The sequence below is a fragment of the Mesoplodon mirus genome, assembly GCF_964341445.2.
Source record: "Mesoplodon mirus genome assembly, chromosome: 1".
In the NCBI taxonomy this organism is placed as follows: domain Eukaryota; kingdom Metazoa; phylum Chordata; class Mammalia; order Artiodactyla; family Ziphiidae; genus Mesoplodon; species Mesoplodon mirus.
The window spans coordinates 75,716,682-75,742,756 of NC_138976.1; the positions used below are offsets into that span (position 1 = coordinate 75,716,682).

At 40.2% G+C, this 26,075-nt stretch overlaps 1 protein-coding gene across 1 annotated transcript in view; it reads right to left on the reverse strand.

The window, feature by feature from the left end:
• The window catches only part of DOCK8 (dedicator of cytokinesis 8), a 224,152-nt gene that overhangs the window by 122,878 nt on the left and 75,199 nt on the right, over nucleotides 1-26,075 (reverse strand). Inside the window, exons 5-9 of the mRNA XM_082620022.1 lie at nucleotides 18,067-18,190; nucleotides 13,368-13,580; nucleotides 8,893-8,978; nucleotides 4,815-4,881; nucleotides 2,693-2,842 (exon numbers count right to left, since the gene is read on the reverse strand). Coding sequence (XP_082476148.1) covers nucleotides 2,693-2,842; nucleotides 4,815-4,881; nucleotides 8,893-8,978; nucleotides 13,368-13,580; nucleotides 18,067-18,190 — 640 coding nt within the window. The remainder of the gene's footprint in view (nucleotides 1-2,692; nucleotides 2,843-4,814; nucleotides 4,882-8,892; nucleotides 8,979-13,367; nucleotides 13,581-18,066; nucleotides 18,191-26,075) is intronic.

Genomic DNA, 26,075 nt, shown 5'->3' on the forward strand with positions numbered 1-26,075 from the left:
CTTGTATTTCCTATTAGGGCTGCTTCTCTGGATTTAACAGACTTGGAAAGGAACTTGAAAGCAGTAGGATGGTAGAGCTTCTCACTTTGCTAACTGGCTGGTAATATGAATTACTACTGTCAAGCATCGTCTTCCATCTTGCTTCAAGTGAAGGACCTGGCTGGCCATAAATCTAGGCACCATGTTTAAGAGAAAAAAAAGCAGAAATTTAAAATTGTCTAACCCTCTGCTCAAAGAAAATTTAATTTAACTTATATGTGGAAGAGAAAAACAAATGGATTTAGTCCCATTAGTCTGTGTTATTAGTTGAGATAATCCTTGAAGAAGAAGTTTGGGTCAACATATCCTAAAAGGCACACATTCTTAACAGGCATTATCAATTAGGCACAAAGTATTTAAACCAGAAACACCCAAGTGATGGACGGTGTTTCATGGAATTTCAAAGGAAATGGCATGGGGCTGCTCAATGAACATCTGTCTCAAGGAGAATGCAAGCATTAAGTCTCTCGTCTCACAGAGGAACTTAAAAACCCCTTCCCACTGCCATAGCCTGAAGACAAGGCTGATCCTCCTGAGAGATGCACCAGGTTGAGGCCATGGACACATAACACTCGAGGTAGAGACTAACCCATTTTCCTGTTAGTCAGCGATCATTCACCTATTCACTTGTTCAAAAAACATTTGTTGAGTCCTTTCTATAGGGTAGCTGTTGGGGAGCCAAGGTGGTGAACAGGATAAGCCTGGTCCCTATCCTCCTGAAATTTATGGTCGGGAGTTTATACAGCAAATTGGAAAGAAGCTAATTTTTCCATGAGGTCAGTGGATAGAAATGTGGTCTTTAAAATGAACTTTGAACAGAGATAAAGAACCTTTTCATTAGAATCCTGAAGTAAAGAATGGGAATGCCATGACTTTGCATCTATATCATGGAACCCACAGGAGAGGGATCTCCAGAATTTGGAAGGAGGATCCAGATTCGACCAGATCAGCAGATACTATTCCCTTCACCGAGTTGGCTAACTTCAGGTACTTTGCGAGAAGGAGCTGCCGGCTGCTATGAGAGCCTACTATATGGTCCTTCAGGATTGATATGTAAAAGAAATGCCTGAGTCCTCATAACCATGGCAGGTAGGGGAAAGGGGCATATCAGAATTGCCTGGAAATTTCTTTAAGGAAGCAACAACTGTGGTATTACAATAAAGAAAAACAAATCAGAAGCAAACCAGGGACTGTCTTACTGAGTAGATTTAAATTTCTTAACTCTATCCAGACAATTTAGAGAATGTTTATCACTGCCAAATGAATGCATTTATACATCTGAAAATTTTGGAATATACTTAGTAAGTAAGTAAATAGTCACCCATAGGTAACGACTGATATTTAGCAGACTGCCATGGGTTACCCAAAATAAAGTCATCCACTGAGAATTGGAATTGGAAGTAAAATTTGGATCTATGGAACTGGTATTGGCTTCTTTAATTTCCCAGGCTAGAGTGAATTTTCAAAGTAACTGCAAGCTGCTACAGCTTGCTAGAGTGGACTTTAAGCTAATTTTCCTGTATGTCTAAGTAATATTGCAATGAAAAGGACACACATTAAGTTTGACAACAACAGATGTGTCTTTTCAGCAATAGAATTTTAACTCTATTTTCCAGAAACTTAAATGTTCCCTTCAAGCTATAATGACCTTTCAGAATTTTTGTAAAACGGTGTAAAGGGAGCTAGAATGGAAGGACATCTGCCTCTTGTTAAGTGACCTCCACATCACCTGAAGTCTTTGGAACCTGTATGCTACTCTCATGGGATCATGGGGGAATCACTGAGATTATGGACATAAAACATTGTGCTAACTAGAAAATGTCCCAATCCTAGAATGCTGGGTGTACATGAAATTAAAACACCAGGACTTTTTTTTTTTAATTTGAGGGTAAAGAGTCAATGAGACTAATTATTTGGCTTAAAGTAGATAAAATACTCAATGTTTGCTGTTAACTTCTAACCAGCCATTTCGGTGTGTAGAGAAAGTCTCTGGTTTTCTTACATCAGCAAAGAGTACAACCTAGAATGAAAGGTCTTTCCACTTAGAACTGCCCACAGATTTTGACTCTCATTAGACATACTCAGTCTGTGAGATGGTGATGAAAAGGGAGAGTGAAGCTTGGACTCTATAACCCACACCTCAAACTGTCAGAGCCTGGATTTTCGGACATTTAACTCTGGGCCTTTAGAAAAATGTGAACATGATTAGGAGACTCTGTCTGAGATTTTTCTCCACAGCAGCATCCCAGAGCTGGATAGCTGAGGGTGTTTTCCTTGTCAGAAGGAAGGGTGTCTATACATGCCAGGTTTTATTCTGTAATCACAACTACTCATTGAGGGAGGTGTTATTATCTCCACTTTACAGATGAAGAAACTAAGTCTCAGAAAGGTTAGGTAATTGCCCAAAGTCATATAGCTACTAAGTTGCAAAGCCAGGACTCAGACCTAGGACTGTTTGACTCCAAAACCCATAGTCATTCTAGTACCCAACTCAATTTGCTTTTAAAGGAAAAGGAGTAAAGTTGAGAGGGAAACAAAGCGAATCTCACAGAGGACATGTAATATTTTCTGATACCTCTTTCACTCTAAACATTCACTGGGAGTAATGCAACAATGAGAACATCAGACTGCAAATCAGATTGTGTTGAACTACCTTGACTACTAGGTAGATGTCCGAGGATGGATAGGTGACTGAGAATACCGCAGATCTTGCCTGACTGGATGTGGCAACAGAGGGCGTGTGAGCACGCAGAAATCCTTTGAATTGGTCAGAGTTCAGGTCACAGTGAAAATTTTCTGAGATCTGTAAATGAGTGGCAAAATGAAAAATGAGTTATACCTATTGTTCTCATGGTCTAAACATGTTAATAAAAAAAGTGGAAAAGAAAAACCCACCAAGTTTCACCAAAGAAATAAGTATAACCGTAGACCTGGTTTATGACTAGTGGCTGCTGGAAAATCTGATACATATTTTGTTACAGTCTCTAGATATTTCTGAGTCATTTGAGAGATGTTCTTTGAAACATTAAAATTTTTATTAACCCACCAGTATCTCCTGAATTTCAGTGATGTGCTAGGTACTGGATTGAAGAAAAGCAAGGCATTACTTTGGCTCTCAATTAATTTACAAACAAGAATGAGGGAAAAGGCAAATGCATACTAACTACAGTAAGAGCAAAATATAAGTGATCACATGCATACAAAAAAGTGCTGTGGAAGTTCCTGAGGGTGAGAGGTCACATCCAGTTGGGGGCATGGGGAATGCTTTCCATGGGGGAGGCATGTGAGATGGATAGGCCTTGGAAGAAGGTTCCACCAAGCAGAGCTGGAGGGGGACTGTGTACCAGGGAGAGAGTGCACCACAGATATCTCAGAGGCTGGAACACGTGGAGTGACTTTAGTTAACATCAAGGAGCCTGGCTTGACTCTGCCTAGGCTCTCGAGGGAAAGAAAGCAGATGAGAGCCATCCTGAAGAAAGCCGGGCATGGAAGCTGCAGAATTTGTTTTTAATTTGCAGGTAGTGAGGATCCATTAAAGATTTCAAGCAAGAGCATGTCACAATGAGTGCTCCTGAGCTCACCAGTGCAGTGTTACTTAAGAACCACTGTAGAGTTGGGTTTCCCCTTCATCACTAATAGATTTACAGCCAAGAAGTGCCTCCCGGGCAGAGACTACATTTACCAGCCTCCCCTGTAGAGTTAGGAGTGAGCATGTGACTAGATTCTTTCCAGTGAATTGCGAGCACAAGTGATGATGTATCTAACTTCCAGGCTCCAACACCACCCCACACCCCCACCAGCTTTTCCCCTTTTTCCGGGGGCCGTAGTGGCAGTGACAAGAGTGACTGGGGAGGGCACATAGTGAAGATGGAGGAGACACTGCCACTTGGGTTCCCGAATGCCTGAGTGCAGCAGACCACTGTTGACCCCACACCTTCCTACTCTGGATTGTTAAGAGACAAAGGCAGAAAATTCTCCTTCTTCTAGCCAAGGGTTCTCCATATGTGGCCCCCTGACCAGCAGCTTCAGCATCACCCGGGGACCTGTTCGAAATGCAGATTCTTAGGCCCCATCCAGATTTACTGAATCAGAAACTCTGGGGAGGGGCCCACCATCTCTTTTAGCAAGCCCTCCGGGTGATTCTGATGCCTGTGCAAATCTGAGCTTTAAACCACTGTAAACCATTTAAACCACCTAAACCATTAAACCACTTTAAACCATTTAAACCATTCAGCTTTAAACCACTGAATGTGTGTGGGGGAGGTTGACCAATACAAATCTTAGTGATTATTAATATTTATTCAAAATATACACACTTCTTTAACTACTGAATGGTTATGGGTAGAGGGGCAGAAACGTCTCCTCTGGTTTTGCTATTTGTGTCCTCCTCTAGGAGTTACAAAATGACTAAACATTAAGACATTCATGGAGAAATCTTTTCAATTAAAAGCACAATATACTTGCACTGGGCTTCTTATAGCCGTGTTTACATTGCTTTGTTTTATGTGTAACCCCATATGTCACTATTTCACTTCTCTATCTCAGCCAGGCTACCACCTCCAGCCGACTTTCTCGTAAAGGTTCTTCAAAGAACATAAATTCCCAGGTCACTTCTTTAAAAACTGAAAAGGCAATAGAACTGGACATATCAAAGGTCATTTGCTTTCAAATCTGACGTGGTTTTCCTACACAGAAGTGAGATTTAAAAACATGAAACCCAAGACAATGAACAAAATGCGATGCCCTCAGGGTTGGGCTTTATTTTGCTGTCTTACCTTTTTCCTTTCTTTAACATCATAGAGGGCAATGCTGGCAAACAGAGGCTCAATTTCAATCTCAAACCTGTCAAAGAAAGAGAGAAAAACATATAGTTTTAACTTAGATAATTCTGAATTTTCTGAAAGTGCCTGGATATATAATCTGGTTAAAAATGTAAGTTGGGGCTTCCCTGGTGGCGCAGAGGTTGAGAGTCCGCCTGCCGATGCAGGGGATACGGGTTCGTGTCCCGGTCCGGGAAGATCCCACATGCCACGGAGCGGCTGGGCCCGTGAGCCGTGGCTGCTGAGCCTGCGCGTCCGGAGCCTGTGCTCCGCAACGGGAGAGGCCAAAACAGTGAGAGGCCCGCGTACCAAAAAAAAAAAAAAAAAAAGTAAGTTGTTTTCAGAAGTATTTGGGTCGCTCTATGCATGTGAGAATCACATTGGAATGTTAATGGAGAAATATGGGAGGTTTATGGGAAAACTCCTAATCATTTGAGATCATAGTGGATGGTACATTCTCCCCAAAAGTGCTTGCTGGTGACCCTGCAATAGAGAGCGGGTGGAACAGATCCTTGGTCTGATCCAGTATGGCACTCCTTACCATTGTAGTTGTGTTTTCAGAGGATTGAGTCTCTGTCTTAGCTAAAGGTCTTGTTTACAGTTTACAGATTACTGCTAGAATAGAAAGCTCTATTATTCAATTTTAAGGGCTGGGGCTTTTCAGCTAGTACAAAAAAGAAAGTTCAGTTGCTTTTCTTTAGGTTAGGTTATGATGTGTGTGAATATCTGGCCCTTCCTAACTCCACTGCCAGGGTAGCTGCTGACCTGAGATGGAGGGAGGGGACTGAGCACTGCTGATAAACACTGAGGTGTGTGGATCCAATGAGAGCTGGAAAGAGCAGCTCTCATATGGCCCTAATTGCCAATTCCCCCGGAAATGGTGGGTTTGAAGAGAGGGCATCCCCAAAGCATAATCCTGCCACACGTTATAGGATGCACATGGAGCAGAGATGTTCACCTTCCAAATTTCTCAGGTTAACAATCCATGATACTGCCAGCTAAGAGCCCTACTAATCAGGCCCTGGATCACTGTTATTGCAGAAGTCAGGTAAATTAGGTCAAATTTTGTTTCAAGGCATATGTGAGAGGATGGCCTTATCATTAGATAGCTTTGTCTAAAAAGAGGACTTTTGAAGAAGAACATTTGGACAGAGGTAACCACAGACAAGAGTGAGTTGGTCAAATGGCACTTTTGGAAATGAGGCAGTAAGGCATGAGGGCAAATTCGTAGGGCACTGAGTCAGACAGACCTGGGCTCTGTTCCCTCTCCCACTGTTTGCTAACTCTGGGATCTTAATCAGGTTACTTACTTTTCCCAGTTGCATTTATTTATCTGTAACATGAGGAAGGGACACCTGCTCTTCCCATTCCCTAGGATTGTTGTAAGCATCGTGGAAGATAATGTGTGTGAATATGCTTTATAAACAATGTCAAGGAGCACCATTATCCACAGTAGCCAGAAGGTGGAAGCAAACTCAGGTGTCCATCAAGGGATGAATGGATCAATAGAATGTGGTATATCCATACAATGGAATATTATTCAGTCTTGAAAAGAAAGGAAATTCTGACACATCCTACCATATGGAAAAATGTTGAAGACACTGTATAAGTGAAATAAACCAGTCACAAAAGGACATGCATTATATAATTCCACTTATATGAGGGAATGGTGGGAGAGAGAAATGGGAATTATTGTTAAGTGGGTACAAAATTCCAATTTGAAGAGGTGAAAAGAGTTCTGGAGATGGATGGTGGTGATAGGTGTACAACAGTGTGAGTGTACTTAATGCCACTGAAACACCACTAAAAATGGTTGTGATGGCAAATTTTACATTATGCATATTTCACAAATAAAATTTAACATTATTAAATTTTTACTGTTCATATTTAAACATTCTAGGTTTACCTATAAGAACTTGCTTTCTTTTATCCAGTTTATTTAAAGTAGTGAAAGACAGGATGATCTCTGGTTCCTCTCCCCTATTGCAGGCATATGTTGGTATGAATACTATTTAAGATACTGGAGTAGGTCAAGTATACGTTGAGCAAACACTATGATTCTACTTAATTTCTGCTTTGGCAGTTTGGGGGAAAAATAACTAGAAACTACACTTCACAATCTTCATCAAGAGAAATCCAAGTGACTCAATTTTTTTTTTTAATAATATTACATGACTATCTTAGTGACCACGTGTTACCACTTGTGAGAAGAGCTACCATTTATTTATGGAAAACATCTAGGAGACTTAGTGTCATGCATCACAGGGAAGAATTCCTCCAATCCCAAAGGGCATAGTTGCTGTATCTGATGAGCTTCCTGTGGTGGGTGGGTGAGTGCCTCAGGCAATAGGGTGGATTTCCTGAACAATGAATGCAGAGGGGGACCGATCAGCCACTTCTACTCAGTCCTCCTGCTGAAGGGCTAGGAGGTTCCCCGTTCCGGGTCAGCTTGGAAGGGCTAGAGTTTGCCTTTCTGTACCCATTGTTTGATACAGAGCTCACTTATCGGCCGCTCATCTCCGTGTACAAGACAAAACGTCCGAACTGCTCCCCCCATCCTACTGGTAGAACTGGCTTAAGGAGGGTGTTACAACATCAAGAGATCTCCACACCTGTGTAAGCAGTCATGCTGGCTTGTGTTCTGAGCAGAGAATTCGGGAGGCTCCGCAATAGAATCAGAAATTTATGGCACATAGGAACTTTGAGATCTGGTCTCACTACTTCATTTACAAGAACTCAAAATCCTAGAGAAGTCCCCAGGGCTGAAACATAGTCTTGAATCCAGAATCCAAAGGCTCTAATTGCAAATCAGGTGCTGCCTAAGGGGTCCATGAATTGACTTCAAGAGATGGATGACCTTCCTAATAGGGTATGAAAAAACGTTATGCTTATGAACTTTTGCCTTGGTAGAGCATTCACAACTTAATATTTTCAAAAGAGCCTATGAAGAAGTGGAAGAACTAATTCTCTAAAGCAGCAGTCTGCAAAGAGGAAAGGGAGGCAGGCAAGCACTCCAGGGGGTAGTCAAGACAATCCACTGGAATGCAGGAAGAAAATACTATAATTTATTTTTATTTATTGAGTTCATCCTTCAAAATGCCTCATTTATGTATGTTTTATAATATAATATTTAATAAACAAATACAAAATGAATACACACATGCAGAGGATGTGTGACTTCTAAATACAATAAAAAAATATGGAAACAATTGCTTTAAAGCAAATGTGGCCCATGAGATGAATCCAGATTTCAGACATGTTCTTTTTGAAACGTGTGGTACTTAAGAAGGAAATGAGAAAATATTTAAGAAGTCAGGAAATTATGCAGAAAAATCTGGATTTCTAGCTTCTCTTAAAAAAAAAATCAGACAATTGACCAAAATGGGCTTGTTTACTTGGATGGCAAGAATTGACCCTAGCCAGTAGTGGGTGCCCCGTTGAGATAGTTTGCTGCAGTCCCCACTACTCTATATTGTCCACTGGCACTGAGACTGAGTTTTAGTTGCATTTTTCATTGTGTTTTAACAGTGGTGTGCTGGTAAATGTTTAACAAACAAGCCTCTAAAAAAAAAAAAAAAAAGGCTCTAATTTGTAGCATTTTCTGAGTTCAGTGTTGTAAATACTTCCACCATTTCACTATGGCCAATTTCAAGCTACCAATGTGACTTCACTGAATAAAGAGTTGGGAAGAGAAGTATACAATCAGCTCTCAGGAGTTAGAGCGGACTCCAGCACACCATTGGCTTTTACCGTTATTTTTCTTAATGTAGGCCACTTCACTCAATTAATTACCTACATGCCTAACCTTAGTGTTTTGCCTTCCCTGTCATAGAAGAATGACTGTCAAAGGCTTGGCAGGATTAGATTCTGGGAATAGCTGACTCCAAACTCTGCTCTTTCTACTACCTCACAGGGCACTGTTAAAAGTGTGTTGGGGGTCCTCCCCGATCCAAGCTCTGATGGTAAAGACACAGTCTGTATTTGAAAGGCAAGACAGACCTCAATGTAGTGATTAGTGTCTGCTCATACTTACTTCAGGGTCAGCAACTTGACCAATATTCTGTTGCCCAGATGTTCCTTAGGACAGTCTGGTACCGGACGTATTTCCACAGCATCCTCCTATTGTTAATCACATTGTAAAAGAAATCAGTAGTGAATTCCCATGAAGAGTCCCAGTTGAAGTTAACTCGGGGAAGGGAAAGCTGCTAGCCACCATGCAAGACAGCTTGCATTTGCTTTATTTCTAATTGCAGAATAACACATTGACTTTTACAAGAGAGTTTACTATCCAACCCCTACGCTTCAAAGTCAGCATTTACAGCAAACATTTTCTCCTTTCAGAAAGCCAAGCATTTAAGACAAAGAGACTGAGGGAGGAAGGAAGGAAATGTGAACATGGATATGGCTTAGTAACATCCACCAGATGGCAATGCAAAATCTTATACTTAGTGTTGACTTTTTTTTTTTTTTGGCTGGCTCTAAGGACACAGAATATTTCTCCTGCCAAAGGCTTTACTTGTAAATATGTGAGTTTCAGATTGGAGATCTGAGTCAGAACAGTTCACCTGAGGCTGTAAACCATTAAAACTATAATACAGTGTCTTTCTCGGTTTACTGTTTTCTTAAACAGATGATAGAGATGTGGGGTTGAATTTGTATGTTCTAAATAGACATGTCCAGCTAGAACTTGCTAAAGTTCTAAGTATAGAGAAGCTTAGTAATGACAAATTTAAGAGATACGTCTGTCTATTTTACTACATAGGGACCAAGGGACTTAAAGGGAAGTATCAAGTTCCTGTTGTAACTTTTAACATTCAAATGTGAACTATCACAGTATCTTAAGTATAGTCATGCATGCAAAGATCAACAGTGCAAGTTTCCCTGAGAACTTTAATTCTTGCTCTTGTAGTAGGCTATACAAACTCTGATGAGTGGTCTGCAGCTCACAACGGTGCAACGAATAGAGCCATGTCTAATTGTATTTTCCTGGGCTATAAATGATATCCCAAGTACCCCACAGCAACCAGAAGAATTTTAAAATTCTGTTCCGATACCTACACTGAGCTGAAGTCTCTCAGAGCAAGCTGGAATTTTCAGGGTGATCAGAACAGACACATCTGAAAGGGAAGGGGCCCCTTACTGGAAAACAACCTCACCGTAAAGACACTCATGGGTTTCCAAGACTGCCTTTGGTCTGGATTCAGAGCTTTGGGATCCTTTTTAAAAAGCTTTTCACTTGGAAAATTGTAAATATATACAAAGGTAGAGAGAAGAATGTAATGAACCACATTTACCTCTCACCTAGCTTTAACAATTTCAACTCATGGGCAACTTGGTTTCATCTATACTCCCTCCTACTACCTTCCCCCATTCAGTGTTGGAAGCTTAGAAGCAAGGCCCCACATATCATATATTTTCATCTGTGAATATTTCAGTACAGATCTCTAAAAGATAAGGACTTTTTAAAAACACGTACCATAATACTATTATTACTTTTTAAAAATAATGTCCTATTGTCACGAAATACGTAGTCAGTTCCAAACTTCCCCAGCTCTCTCAGTTTTTTTTACAGTTAGTTTGTTAATCCAGGTTCCAAAGTCTACATATTCATATATTTGCTAACTCTAATCTATATGAATTTCTTGCACCTTTACAGTTATCTGAAATAAGAATGAATTGCCAATAAAGCAGAAGAGGAAATGTGAAGTTGTACTGGATACCTGTTGTTTTCCTCTTCCTGGGAGAAAACAGATAGATATTTACAATGAGAGAGAGAGAAAGAGAGAGAGGGAGAAAGGCAGAGAGAGAGAGAGAGAGAGAGAGAGAGAGAGAGAGAGAGAGAGAGAGAGAGATCATAAGAGAGAAAGGGATAATATGAGAGATGATGTTCTTCCATCAGCTGACCCAATGGATCCTGAGGCCAATTCTACATCTGCCTACTTGTGATTTCATTATGTGAGCCAATAAATCCCTACCTTTTTTAAAAAAAATTGGTTTTTAGTTGGGTTCCATCACTTGCAACCAAAAGAGTCCTAATGCAAACTCCTCTACGATTTGGAGTATAGTGGCACCCTTCGTATGGATCAACACATAGGATGCCTTTTATAGAATCAGAGTGAATCAGGGAAAAAGCTCACCTCATAGAAGCTTGGTGGTTGAATTCTACTTTTGCATCCCCTGTATACTCAGTCATAATTTGGATGTAAGAGTTCACCTCTCTTCTTTTTTTCATTGGGAAATAAAGTAATAATAATATAAAATAATTTCACTAATGTGGTGTCAAAAAATTCAGCACTTGTAATCATTTCATGGTAGGCCAGAAAGTTACCCTTTTTTCTACAGGACTTTCTCTGGAGAAAGTACAAATTACAAGAACAAATGCAATTTCTGTGTGTACAACTCCAACACATTAAAGGGCTGGTATAGAAGCCCTCTAACATTTTAGACTTAGCAATTTCCAAATAAACTATACACTAATCACAAAGCATTCCTCTCCACTTAGTATGGCAGGCTCCATTAGGACATCCGCTAGATCATAACTTTTAGTCTCAATTGAGTTTCTGCATTGTTTAAAGACCATAAAACAAAATTCCTTCAAAATAGTCTATGATTCATCCTTGTAATCAAGCCTGGATATCCTCCCATTTAAACTCATGAAGGAGACTTTAACGAGCTGATGTCTCAATGGAAGTCTTCTCCTCACCCTTTAACTGTTTTCTCTCTACTTGTGTCCATTTTGGGTCTTTATTACCTTTTGGCACCTCCATCATGGAATTGGGAGGAAGAGGAATGCAAGTGAAGGTCATATCAGTCAGATATAATATTTCTTGACAAATTTGGTAAGAAGTTTTAAAGCTGTAGATGGAAACTGAAAAGTTACAAGATGTGATTGTTTATGTCATCTTTGGATTTCCATTAGGTGTGCTAATATACCAGGTAGCCCTATATAGATAAATAAACAGTTAAACATAAAATTTGGAGTTAATGGGTTTGGATTCCCCATTCTATAATTCAATTTACCTGCTGTATCTTGAACAAGTTATTTAACCTCTCTGATTCTTACTTTGTAATCTGAAGATGGAGATGATAACACTGCCCACATAATTCATATTTATTTTTAATCTGCCTCATTCAGAAGAGGATTCGAGGCCCCTGACAATTAAAAAAAAGGATTTGAGGCCATTGTAAATAAAATAAATAGAAGAGAAAACCAAGGTGGTTGGAAAATAAGGATAAGAAAAAAAGAAAGCTGAAGTAAATTCAGGACACCAATAAGTAAGCCACCAGATTTAGTAGAGGTGAACAGAAATTTGACTCCAAGTAACGAATTTTGTGGAGCTGATTACAATATGTGACAATCTCTAAGCATACACATTTTCTCAGTGGGAGCATAATTCTTCTTTGTCTGAAGGTTTGAGGGACAATTTTTTTTTGGATCCTCATTGAGGCGGGTGCTGCATGATGAGTAGGTCAATATCCTTAATAATATTTGCACAGTGGACATATCATATCAAATAACTGCTATTTCCCTTATTGTCTTTTTTTGCTGACCACTAACTAGTAAGCTCATCGAAGGGCAAATAAGCAAACAATTCACAGGGGTGGGGGATTCACAAGGTGTGAGAGTGAGGCTCCCTGATGGTTTTGATTGATCCAAAGATCACATTTCAAATACTTAGAGGCATGGAAGGATGGCATATCTTTTATGCAAAATTTCCCTAAATCTTATTTCCTGCAACTCAGCTTTTAATAAAATTTGGACAGCAAAGATATATTGTGGCAATCCGTTTCTGGCAAGACGCAGAAATGTAGATATTCTGACATGCAGAACGGAAGACTATGAGCCTCTTGTAAAGGAGCCTGAACAGGCTTGAATAACGGTCATCCGCCATCCCATCCAAAGTGCCCCCAGGAGCGACCAAAGGCAAAGCCTAAATCAAGTTGTTTCAGGTCAGCTCCACTATATAGAGTGGACAATCAAGATCTGGGTGTTCTATGCATTGGGAACACAGCTATGATTATTTTCGACTGGAATGTTTTCAAAGCAGGTCTCTCTGGTTGTTCATTCTCTGGTTGTTCATAGAGACCATCCAACAAAAAACAAAAAATCTTAACAAAGCACTAACGAACATCAAGGATTAAGTAATACATGTATTGATAGATTAGCTGCAAAACACACCTTCAAGTAACTTAATGGTTTGACTGGCTGAGTGGGCTTACTGCATGTAGACCCTTGGAATGTTTTGAGGATTAAATGAGACAGTATCAGTGAAAGTGTTTTGTAAAGTGCTATGAAAATCCTAGTTGTTATTAAGGAACCTCATCTGTATGATTGATCAATAATTTGCTCTGCTGTTACACAGGCTTGCCTTAATGAAAAGAACAGCCCAGAAGTCACACAAGTAAGCATCCTGACATTACTATACAGTAATGACAAACAATAATATTTTCCTGGAGGCTCCCTGTGTCTTCATTGAAATTCTCCAGCATAAAGATGGTCACACCCACCTCATCCACTGATGGGTAAAGGGCAAAGAGCTCGGCATGCCGATTGGTCCTCCGGGCCTCCTCATTCTGCTTCTCAAAGTCCTCGGCACTCACTTGTTGCACGAGGTTTTTCAGCCGCAAATCAGGCTGCAGGCTGCGGAGGTCAAAGTCACAGGCAGTGATGGGGCCTTTCCCAGATACATCGCACAGCACGTTCAAGTGGCAGGGGCCTGCCTGTGAAAAAAGACATGTCTTGGTGAGAGAGATCATGGGTCTAAAATGAGAACTAAAGGGTCTGGAATGTCTCAAGACTGCTCCAATGTGAGACTGCAGGGTTGGGTCTCTTCCTGGACTGGGTATCCTAAAATTAAATGTATCCTTCCTGCCTGGAAGCAGGTAATTAACTCATCAGATGTAGATACACCTGTTCTTGAGGAAAAGTTTGAAAACAGTTCTGTATTGCTGTTAGTTTGGGGCATGCTCTCTCCTGGAGATTGGGAGCCAAACCTCTTATGAACCCTACTCATGCCTTGTGCTCAAGCAGAACAGAACCGGAATAAGGTGTTTAAAAAAAGCAGAGACTGGACTGGGGAGTAAAGGGACCTCATCCTAATCCCAACTCCAGAGCTTGGCTTTCGAAACTGGAAAATAAGACGATCTGTGAGAAGCCTTCCAAATTAAATTTTATATAAACTCCAAAGCTGAATAGTATGTTTCCGAAGACAGAGATGTGGGCATGGGAACGCTTTCCTACAGGACTGTAGTAGCAGTTACAGGAATAAACACCAGGAAAAAAAAAAAAAAAGAGTGTTTGCTATTCCAGCAGTATTCACTCAGCTGCAGTGTGTTTGAAAAAAACTGTCTTATTTCAGTCACAAAATGGCCACTTCATTCCACGAGAAATGTCCTGGAAATTGGGAAATGGATACCTAACTACAGACTTGGCAAAAAACATACAACCATAATCAAGAATATGTTGTAAGAATAATAGATGGATCTGTTATAAACACCTGTAAAATTTACGGTAAAATGTTATTCTCAAAATACTATTACATGGACATACTACTGTACAATATCTCCATAATACATATTTTTGGTGACATCTGTCTACCTCATAAAAGTGTTACTCTCCTAGATCATAAATTTTATCTAAACTGAATGTGTTAACAATAATCAATGGTAATAATTTAATTATTAATAGTTTTGTTCATCTTAGAATTTGTAAGATGCTTGGGAAACTGAATTGGATTTCCCAACACTCTTTAAAAGGATGTAAAGATGTAGATAGATAGATAAATAGATAGATAGATAGATAGCTATTGATGTCTTTATCTATCTTCAGAATTTATTCTAAGGCCACAACTGGACAAGTGAGCAAAGATGTGAGGACAAGAGTATCTCTGGAACTCTGTAATAACAAAATAATAGAAACAACCTAAATGCCCCCCTCGAAAGAAACTTTTCAGATTAAGAGATTTTGGAACTTTCATACAGTGGAACATTAGGCAGTCATTAAAAAACAGAAAAATGTGCTGCCATTGGAAGAGAAAGATGATCACAGTATATTGTCTTGTTAATAAAAAAGAGGAAGTTATACAATATTGTATATAATATAATTTTTATGAAATATTATGTGTACCATGGATTCACATCATATATATATTTAACTTATGAAATTCAGGCATTTGGCCTCACAATTCCACTCAATAAGGTGCATAAAAATGATTGAAAAGGGCTTCCCTGGTGGCACAGCAGTTAAGAATCCGCCTGCCAATGCAGGGGACACAGGTTCGATCCCTGATCCAGGAAGATCCCACAGGCCGCGGAGCAACTAAGCCCGTGAGCCACAACTACTGAGCCCGTGTGCCACAGCTACTGAAGCCCGCGTGCCTAGAGCCCGTGCTCCACAACAAGAGAAGCCACTGCAATGAGAAGCCTGCGCACCGCAACGAAGAGTAGCCCCCGCTCACCGCAAATGGAGAAAGCCCGCGCACAGCAATGAAGACCCAACGCAGACAAAAATAAATTAATTAAAAAAAATGATTGAAAGGGAGGATGTTGCTGGACTGAGCATCTCTCCATGATGAGTACTAGTCTGATACTTAAAACCACACCTCTCTTGTATAACTTGGCTCTGAAACCCAGCCGATGACTTGAGTGCTGTGTTAGTGTGCTGAAGAAATGAGTGTGCTTTATGGCTGTGCTGGACACTCACCTCTTGAATTTACCCTTTTATGCTCTGCTCTGTGGTGCTGGGTCTGCAACTCAGCAAATCACATTTCTGCTTTGCTCCTTCTCCCTTTAGGTTCTGCCAACAGGGAGCACTCCAGGGAGACTGGATGGCTGGGGGAGGGAAAAGGGACTGACCCTTTCCTCTCTGCCTGCAGTTCCTCTCACCTTGGTTATGGCCATTGGTCCTAGTCTTCTGTTTCTTTGGCACTTCCAGAACAACCCTCATCTTACCTTCCTTGGAGGTATCAGCACCAACTGGGCAATTCCTTCTCCCAGGAGGTCTAAGTCCAGACTCCCAGCCCCTGTGAGGTCTCTCCTCTGATGACACCACTGACTAGGCTGTGCCCCCTCCTCAGATATTTGAGTCCTAGCTCTGAGGCCCCTCTTCTGAGCTGCTAGGTTCTGATAACTCCAAGCTCCTCCCACTAGACCCATGCTTCTCAAACATGGTCCTGGGACCAGCAGTATCAGCAACTCCTGGGAAATGCTGTTTAGAAATGCAAATTCTCAAGCCCCACTCCAGACCCAGTGAAGCAGGAACTCTGGAGTGGGGCCCAGCCATCTGTGTTCCGACAAGCCCTTCAGGGGGTTCTGATGAAGCTTAGGTTTGAGAACCACTGCCACAGACCCCGGGCTTAGGGTGGCGTGCTGTTTCTTGTAGTTATAATTTCTGTATGACTTCAATTTTCCTTTTTGGTTCTCGCAGTCCTCCAAAATGTGTTTAACCATTTCCCTATGTTAAATTTCTTCTGTGGAAATACCTAGTGTTTCATCTGTCTGACTGATACAAGGAACAATTTAGCTGGCCACCTACATGATGAAAGCTGAATTTAGTCAAAATTACCAATGAAAAACCCCTGAAATTTCCCACAGAGGACAGCATACAGATATCCCATTCCTCAGTAAGCCCACCAGGTTCAGCACTGGAATTGATGGCTGATTCCTCTGCAGAGATAAGTAGTCAGCCTGACTGTAGTTTGAAAAAATAGGTATTATTTAAAACCTCTAGTCATATTCAGCATGTCGAGATGCTTGTGTTATGAGGGCACCTGGAAGCTGAAAACTATATTGGTTTAGAAGAAGTCCTGTGCAAACTTGGACACGTTTCTTCCTCTATGTTTTATTTTTCTTACCTATAAAATGGACAGATTGGACCAGAGCATTGGTTGTTTTTTTTTTTTTTTTTTTTTTTTTTTGTGGTACGCGGGCCTCTCACTGCTGTGGCCTCTCCTGCTGCGGAGCACAGGCTCCAGACGCGCAGGCTCAGCGGCCATGGCTCACAGGCCCAGCCACTCCGCGGCACATGTGATCCTCCCGGACCGGGGCACGAACCCGTGTCCCCTGCATCAGCAGGCGGACTCCCAACCACCTCACCACCAGGGAAGCCCCAGAGCACTGGTTTTTAAAATCTTTTTAAAATTGTGTCAAGTATATATGCAACATAAAATTTACCATGTCATCATTTTTTAATGTACAGCTCAGTAATGTTCATTACATTCACATTGTTGTGCAACCAGTCTCCAGAACTCTTTTCATTTTGTAAAACTGAAACTCTATACCCATTAAACCGTAACTCCTCATTCCTACCCCTCCCCAGCCCCTGGCAAACAACGTTTTACCTATATATATTTATGAATCTTGACTACTCTAGGTACCTTATATAAATGGAATCATACGGTATTGGTTCTTTTGTAACCGGTTTATTTCACTCAGCATAATGTATTCAAGGTTCATCCCCATGTTGTAGTATGTCAGAATTTCCCCCCTTTTTAAGGTTGAATGATATTCCATTGTATGTATATGCCACGTGTAGTTTATCCATTCATCTGCCCATGGACACTGGGCTGTTTCCACCTTCTGGCTACGGTGAATAATGCTCTAGGAGCACAGGTGTATAGAGCACTGATTTTTAAACTGTAACTACTCTGTAACAGTAATGAATAATAACAGAAGCAGCAGCAGCAGCAGCAGCCCATATTTAAAGGGTGCAAAGTGTGAGCTGGCATTGTCTTCAGTGCTGTACACACATCAACTCATTTAATACTCAAACAACTTCATGAGTTGGGTACTGTTATCATCCTTGTTTCCCAGGAGAGGGAACTGAAGCCCAGAGAGTTGAGTTATCCTGTCTGAGGTTATAGAGTTGGTATGTGATAGACGGTCTGCCTCAGTGTGGAGCTTTCAATCATGCTGCAGCCTGCCTTAGGCTTGGGGGCACCTCTGAGTCTCTGTAGGAATCATTATAGGGATGGGCCCAATTCCCCCCCTCCCCAGTTAGAGCCCCTCCACTTTCATCTATTTTCATTTGAACACCAATGTCTAGAGCTACAAACAAGTTTGAAAAAAAAATCACTGACTCTAATGGTAGAATTCCTCCCATTCCAATATTCTATGAGTCTAGCCTTTTTATCAGTTCCAAAAAAGATCGCCAGCATGCCATGGAAGAACGTCCAGTAACCTGGCAACCGTGTTTGTTGGTAGGAAATACCTGAGTGCTGGGTTCACTGCACTCCAAGGTTTCTGACTCAAACGTCTGTTTCTGAAGCGTCTTGTGAAAATCTTTTCGGGATCCAGTCTTTTTAAAGCCGCAAATCTCCGAACTTCCTTGGTTTCTTTCATTGTTGTTATTAAATAAGAGAGAGTGTGGAAGGAGGGAGAGGGAGAGAGAGAGAGAGAGGCAAAATCATTAGATTAAAATAAAAGTAATGGCTTAAGTGCAGACATGGTGCTGAAAGATCTTGCAAAGAGAGGACCAGTTGTAATTCTTCACATCTAATTATGCACCAGGCCTAACACAAGGCTCTGTTGTAATGAGATACAAACTTGCTTCCTGGCTGGCTCATTATTAAAGGCAGGAGTGGCCTGGGAAAATGCCACTTCAGAGGTGCGGCCATTTCAGCTGTGGGGCATTTGGCTCCAAGCTGAAGCTAAACTATGACCCTAGTGTAAGAGGCTGGAATAAATCTAACAAAGTGCAGACGCAGTGAATAAAGGTCGTTTGAAGATAAAAATAGAGGAAAACATTTAATTTCCAAATCAATATTCTTAGTAATGAATAAAAAAGGCAGAACATGGTTAAGAAAAAATAGAAATAAATGATTTATGTACCGAAAGTCTTTGCTGCCATTCTCAATCACCACTGCATGCACACCATTAAACTTGTGTTTAAAAAATTTTGCAAATATTATATATCACTTATATGTAGAATCTAAAAAATAATACAAATGAATCTAAACAAAACAGAAACAGACTCACAGACATAGAAAACAAACTTACGGCTACCAAAGCGGAAAGGGGGGGGGGCATAAATTAGGAGTATGGGATTAACAGATACAAACTACTACACATAAAATAGATAAGCTTATTTTTGTGTATGGTGTTAGGGAGTGTTCTAATTTCATTCTTTTACATGTAGCTGTCCAGTTTTCCCGGCACCACTACTGAAGAGACTTTTTTCTCCATTGTATATCCTTGTCTCCTTTGTCATAGATTAGCTGACCATAGGTGCGTGGGTTTATCTCCGGGCTTTCTATCCTGTTCCATTGATCTATATTTCTGTTTTTGTGCCACTACTATATTGTCTTGATTACTGTAGCTTTGTAGTATAGTCTGAAGTCAGGGAGTCTGACTCCTCCAGCTCCATTTTTTTCCCTCAAGACTGCTTTAGCTATTCGGGATCTTTTGTGTCTCCATACAGATTTTAAGATTTTTTGTTCTAGTTCTGTAAAAATTGCACTGGTAATTTGATAGGAATTGCATTGAATGTGTAGATTGCTTTGGGTAGTATAGTCATTGGGATTGACATATACACACTAATGTGTATAAAATAGATAACTAATAAGAACCTGCTGTATAAAAAATAAATAAAATAAAATTCAAAAATTCAAAAAAAATAAAATAACATAGATAAGCAACAAGGATTTACTGTATAGCACAGGGAACTATACTTAATATCTTATAATAACCTATAATGGAAAATATTCTGAAAACATATATATATATATACACACATATACCTATATAACTGAATCACTTTGCTATGCACTTGTAGCTAACACACTATTGTAAATCAACTATACTTCAATTTTTTAAAATGTGTTGCTATGGAAAGGGTTTAATATGATGTCTAGCACTGTCACTGGAGAAAGAAGTTAGACCATCACAAAAAAGGCAACAGATATACACTGTCAAATAATAACTATAGAAACCAACATGTGTATTCCCCATTTTTATGACTCAAAGGTCTCCTGGAAAACATGCTGCAAACTCAACTACACAAATATGCACCTGTTTTGTTTGATTTCCCACACTATTAGGAAACCACTGAACAAGCTGGTAAAGGGATGTGAAATGAGGTTAGGATTTATTAGGCAGATCAGATGGAAGACAGGTAAAGCAGGAAATGTAGGAGAGCTACTAGCAATGATCCAAATACAGTTTATAACTCTTTGGGAGGGGCGAAGTGTTGGGTTATGCACAGTGGCACAGAGCAAGTATTCAATACTAAGTAAAAGAGGCCAGGAAAAAAATAAAAAGATAACTGCATGATTCCATTTATATGACATTCTGGAAAAGGAAAAGCTATAGAGACAGAAAAGAGATCAGTGGCTTGCCAGGGTCTGGGCGTAGAGAAAGGGGTTGACCACAAAGAGGCCTGGGGGAATTTGGGGGGTGGGTGGGGCGTGGAACTGTTCTGTATCTTGATTGTAATAGTGGTTACACAACTGTATGCATTTGTCAAAACTCACAGAACTTTAGTCTAAAAAGAGTGAATTATAATTACCTCCAAATCAACGGACAGTTTCGGATTATGCTTGGCATTAATTAGGATAGTATGTACATTTAATAGTCATTCAACATAAGGGCTGATACTTCACTGCGGTTTATTATAGGATGGTGGTCTCACTGAAGCAGAAGTGAATGGATTTAAGTCCTGGCTCCACAGCTTACAAGCTGTGTGACTTAAGGCAAATTAGTCTACTTCTTTATGCCTCAATTTCCTTATGAAGATAATAAGAATTAGAATAATACCTAGGTCATCAGTTCTATTGCATGCAATAAATAAATTCTCATATGTAAAATACTTAGAAGATTTCTTTGCTTATGGCCATAATTCAGTGAATATCTGCCACTACTTAATGATGTTTATTAAATAGTATTAGAGAATATGGCTCAATTATATGCCAATTGTCCCTGTCAGTGGACAAATAATCCAAATTAGACCAATGAATAAGATATTATAAGCAAAGGGAAAAAAAAAAGGATACAACTCAGTATTGTTGAAGATTTCTTTTAATGTAATGGTCCAGGATAGATTTCACATCATAGGCACTAAAATGTATGTATTCATGGAATAAAGATAAGATTTGAAAAATCATAAGAATTATACTTTAGGGCTATTCTCGTTCCAGTTCAACCTATGCAAAATATTCCTTTCAAGTGAAGTAAGATTTTCTGAGGACTTCAGAAAAAGCACTTATCTTAGTATGTCAGAGGAATGAACCCCAAACTCTATCGCATATATTTTAATGTATCATAGGGGAAAAAACTACTTTCCTCTGGAGGACCATGCTTAATGAAGCCGCTTTGCTTTCTATGGATGCCTTTTTTTTTTATATACAGCAGGTTCTTATTAGTTATCTATTTTATACATATTAGTGTATATATGTCAATCCCAATCTCCCAATTCATCCCACCACCACCACCATCCCCCCCACCTCTGCTTTCCCCCCTTGGTCTATGGACATGTCTTTGTCATCCATAACCATACAGTCAAACACTGATTTAGTTAGCTCTTTTATTCCTCAATTATCTCCTTGCTGATATTACATTTCTCTATAATACCTAGGAATAGTCTTTTATGTCCTTGCTATCTGTGATAATGGCTTTGAGTCCCACTTAGGGGCCAGAGGAGTAGAGTAATGGCCACCTGTGTTCCCTCCCACCCTCATAATTCTATAGGACATTTGCCACTCAGATTCTATAACTGAGACTTTTAAATCAGACAAATAGTGCTGCTCATGCAGGATAGAGGAAAGTTTTAGATTTTAACTTAGTAAGGAAAGATTCAAACTACACAGAAGCACAAAGTACTGTTCTCCTTTTGGGAGAAATGTATTTTCCTACTTGAACTGTTTGCCTCTGTTACTTAGACTGGAAGATGCCTTGAATGAATTTCATTTTATCTTTTTCATGCCTATAGCACAAAGTTTTGTTTCCTTGCTCTAAAAATCATACTGCTTTTCTCTTCATGACTTTTGCAAATGACCATTAATCTAATGAATAGAATGGTGCCATGGTTGCTTGTTTATCTCATCTTATTTCCATATATTTTGACAATTTTGTATGCATTGCTGTTTACTGGCATCCTCTGGGTGATGGTAAATACTATAAGCATTATTTTCTCTGTAATTTTCTTTAATGAACTAAAGAGTGAATAACTTAATGTGTTTGGTTTCTTGGTGGACAGTAAAACTCTGAAGTAATTAAACTTGTTTACATGCTATTTATTCTTGGTGTATTACCCATAGTGACAGTGAAACATTTCATGAGTGTTATGAGCAGCATCATAAAAGCCCTTAGACTTTGTCTTTCATCCTGGGTGATTAAGGTAATTCTGAAGGAAGGTCATGCTCAAGGAGAGCTGGGATATCAAGGAATGGGGTATCATCTGTTTTATTACTCCATATTTTACTCCCAGTGAACTGGTAAACAATTAAAATTCAAACACATCAGTGAATATAATTCAGTTACTCCCAAAACACCATAAAAATGTCTCCCTGATCAATAATTGCTTATTATGACATGCATTTGTTGCTCTGGCTGTCAAGGTGCTTAGCTATTTGCTTTCTAAAAGTATGGAAAGCAAGCCAGGCTCATCAGCCTATGCAGTGACAAAGAGCAATCCAGCTGTGGAAATCACTGAGCCACTCTTGACTTCTTACACGCAGACTCCCCATCCCCATAAATCCACTCCCACGAAAGCCCAATTTAAAGGCCAGAACTTGCACCAAGCCTTCCCTAACCTGGCCAGAAGTAACTGCTCCCTTCTCTGAATTTTCAAAGCATGCTGTTTGTATTTCTCTTAGAAGCTTTTATAATATTCTATGTTACAGTCTAATTACTTGTCTACATTTTTATCTCCCCTGCTAAATATGTGCTCTCTCTCACTAGACTATGACTTTGCTGAGGACAGGGAGTCCTTTAGAGCTAGGATTCCTGTGTATTCCTCTTTGCATCTTCTTTGGTGCCTTATTCTCAGGAGATATTTTCTAAACATTTGTTGAATGGGAGAATGAATGAAACTCTAACAAGCAAATATCTATATCGTTTTCCTCTCACACAAGTGTTTTCAAATCTGTCAGATCCAACACTGTCTTTCTCTGTAACAAATGTTTTATAAGGCCACCTTTATAACCCATCAACTTTCTCATTTTTAGAAGTCAATAAAATGTCCCAGCTGTTATATAAATGAGAAATAAAAGAAACATAATACCTAAAATAGCATGTATGTAAATATGCAAATGCTTGGACACAACTACACCAGAGAACATAATGAAATAGCTGTTTGCACCTGTAGGAAGAATCGTTGTATATATAACACCTACAAAAGCAGACTGCAACAGATGTGTTGTATGGGTGACTCAAACACCACAAAGCAGCACTGCTGTCAGGAATGTGATTTTCCAAAATGGGGGAAAACTCTTGTAGAGCTCTAATCAGCACAAAGTTTAATTTACCCTATATTTACATGATAGTTGTTTTCCTGAAAAATTCAGTGCAAAAATATTTGTAAGATGGCATAGAGGCTTGGCTTGGATATTTACAGACTGGTTTTTCACCACCCTGAATGTTCAGCAGGACATTTGATAGTTGTGTTGTATGTTGAACTTGGGATGATCCTTCATTGTATGTGATGCCCCATGCACTGCAGGGTGTGAAGTGCAGTAGCCCACGCCAGTCATTGAGACAATTAAAAACAGAAACATTAGGGCTTCCCTGGTAGCGCAGTGGTTGAGAGTCCGCCTGCCGATGCAGGGGACACGGGTTCGTGCCCCGGTCCGGGAAGATCTCACGTGCCGCGGAGCGGCTGGGCCCGTGAACCATGGCCCCGGAGCCTCTGCTCTGCAACGGGAGAGGCCACAACAGTGAGAGGCCCGTGTACCACCAAAAAAAAAAAAAAATTACCATCTAATCCTCTAACCCCTTTCAGCTTTCACCAAATGTCCCCCAAATGCCTTTTAGAGCAAGAGGATCTAGTCCGCAGTCATGCATTGCATTTATATGTCACATTTCTTTACTCTTATTCGCTCTGGAACAGTTCCTCAGTGTTTCCTTGCCTTTCATGACCTTAAGATTATAGGCCAATTATTATTTAGAAAGTCCCTCTAATTGGGTTTGATTGTTGTAAATGCCCCATTCCTCATCAAGCCTTCAGTTTGATCTGTATCAATATGGATTCACAGTTTCCTATTTTATTCAACGTATCTTAATCCATTTCTATTATTTATTTTGGTGTTCTAATTATCCTCAATTCGACCAGTGTGAATCCCTTCAGCTGGCTCTTACATCTTTTTACATGTCCCCAGCAGTCACTGATCACATCCTGCTTTCTGCCACAAGATATTCAGGTTGATCTTATACTTCCCTTTCCTCAACCCTGGAATCAGTCATTTCTCCAAGAAGCTCTGATTCTTTTTAGTGGAAAATAGTTCTTAGAAGCCAAGATGTAGGTGTTGGGTGTGCTCATTGCTATTAAGGTGTTGCTCCTCCTGTGTCTTCTCAGTGAACAGAGTTAGGTAGGGAGCGTGTGTCTATGTGTGTGTGTGTGTATGTGTGTGTGTGTGTTTCGAAAGCCAAGAGTTCATGTTGATCCTTGCAATCTCAATCTGACATCACAGTATCCATTCTAGTTTTCTTCCTTTCCATATTTTTAACTTCCTTCTCAGACAGTGAAAAATCTAACACCTACTGTCCTTAATATACTTACTTACTTGATTAATCCCCTTAATGTAACCCTTGCTAACAGCACCCCTCCATGCCCACACATGTTGCCCTCCTTATATTCTGACTCTGACACCCTGCACCAGGCTTGCCCCTTTGGCATGACGTCTTCTTCAGTCTGCACTGACACTTAGTGGTAGGACATCCTTGTCCCTTGCCTGGGCTCTGACACCTCGTGGTAGGCTTCTCCCCCATGTAACACCCCCTCATTCTACTCAGAATGTCTGCTCTGTTATCACATGCCAGGCTGCCCCAGGCTCAGATACCCTCAGATACCCTCCTCACACCATGTAGGTTCTGATTCTTCATGCCAGGCAGCCCTTCTAAATGTGTGTCCTCCTCACTGTGTTTGGCCTTCAACTCCTTATTCTGGTCCTCTTCAGCTACTCCCCACCCTGAGTCATGGATGGCTAACTTGTTCTGATGGTTTTCACACCAAATTGTACAAGAAGGGAGAGGAAAGAAAGAGAAAAGGGTATAGGAAGGGGAAGAGGAAAAAGAAGAAAAGGAGCATGTATTATTTTCCAGTCTTCACAATAAGCCTTCAAAATGAGCAACGTTTCCCCCCATTTCACACTTGAGGAAACTCTGGTTCAGAGAGATTAAGTCACTTCCCCAGGGTCTCATAGCCATTACATAAGGAGCCAGCATCTGGACCCAAGTCTAGACTCTATCTACTCCATGACACTGCCTCTAAAGAGAACGCTCTCAAAATATGTTTGGTCTTTGGACTGTCCCCAAATGGGTAACAGTAGTGTTTGAAGAAAAGGAACACAGTTCTCTGGAGAAGCAATAGGTTGTGTTTATTTCATGAGAAATAGTCTTTCTACCATTTGGCTACTTGCCCATCTCTCTCTTGTCTGCAAATAGGCTCAACAGGAACATGGCTTTATTTGGCTCAGATGCCTGGGTCGGGTAGTGAGGCTGGGACTCTGGTAGCTGATGGCACTCAGCCAGCAGTCTCACTACCTACCCCATGGTGGTTTCTGACTTCTGTGGCTGGCACTTCTGAAATGAGTCATCTTTACATGCTTGCCAACCCTTGGCCTCTCCTCACCAGCCAGCTTTACCCTTGCTGTCACAAGGTAGCTTTGCAACTTTCTGAGATTTCAAAATGGGGAAGTAGATGCTAAATCTAGAATGAGAAAGGGGAGCACAGTTTGCTCTGGTTTCAAATCCACGGCCATGGAATACATTTAGTCTTAATGCTTTCCATCCTCCAAATCCTGAGGGTGACACAGATATAGGGTTAGAGTATACATGTTGTGAAATGAACTTTTAACAGTATTCTGTATCTCATTTTTTTTTAAATGCCCATTTGTTAGTGTCTTTGTGCGGTCCAGGTGAATGATTCAGAAAACATTCTAACAAAATGGAGGACAAAAAAGAAAGCATCAGCTTGCATAAAATAGCAAAAGAACAATAACCAAATAAGTTTAATTTCTCCCAGATTTAAGTTTCTTTTGAGGAGAAAATCTGATATAAAATTTTTCA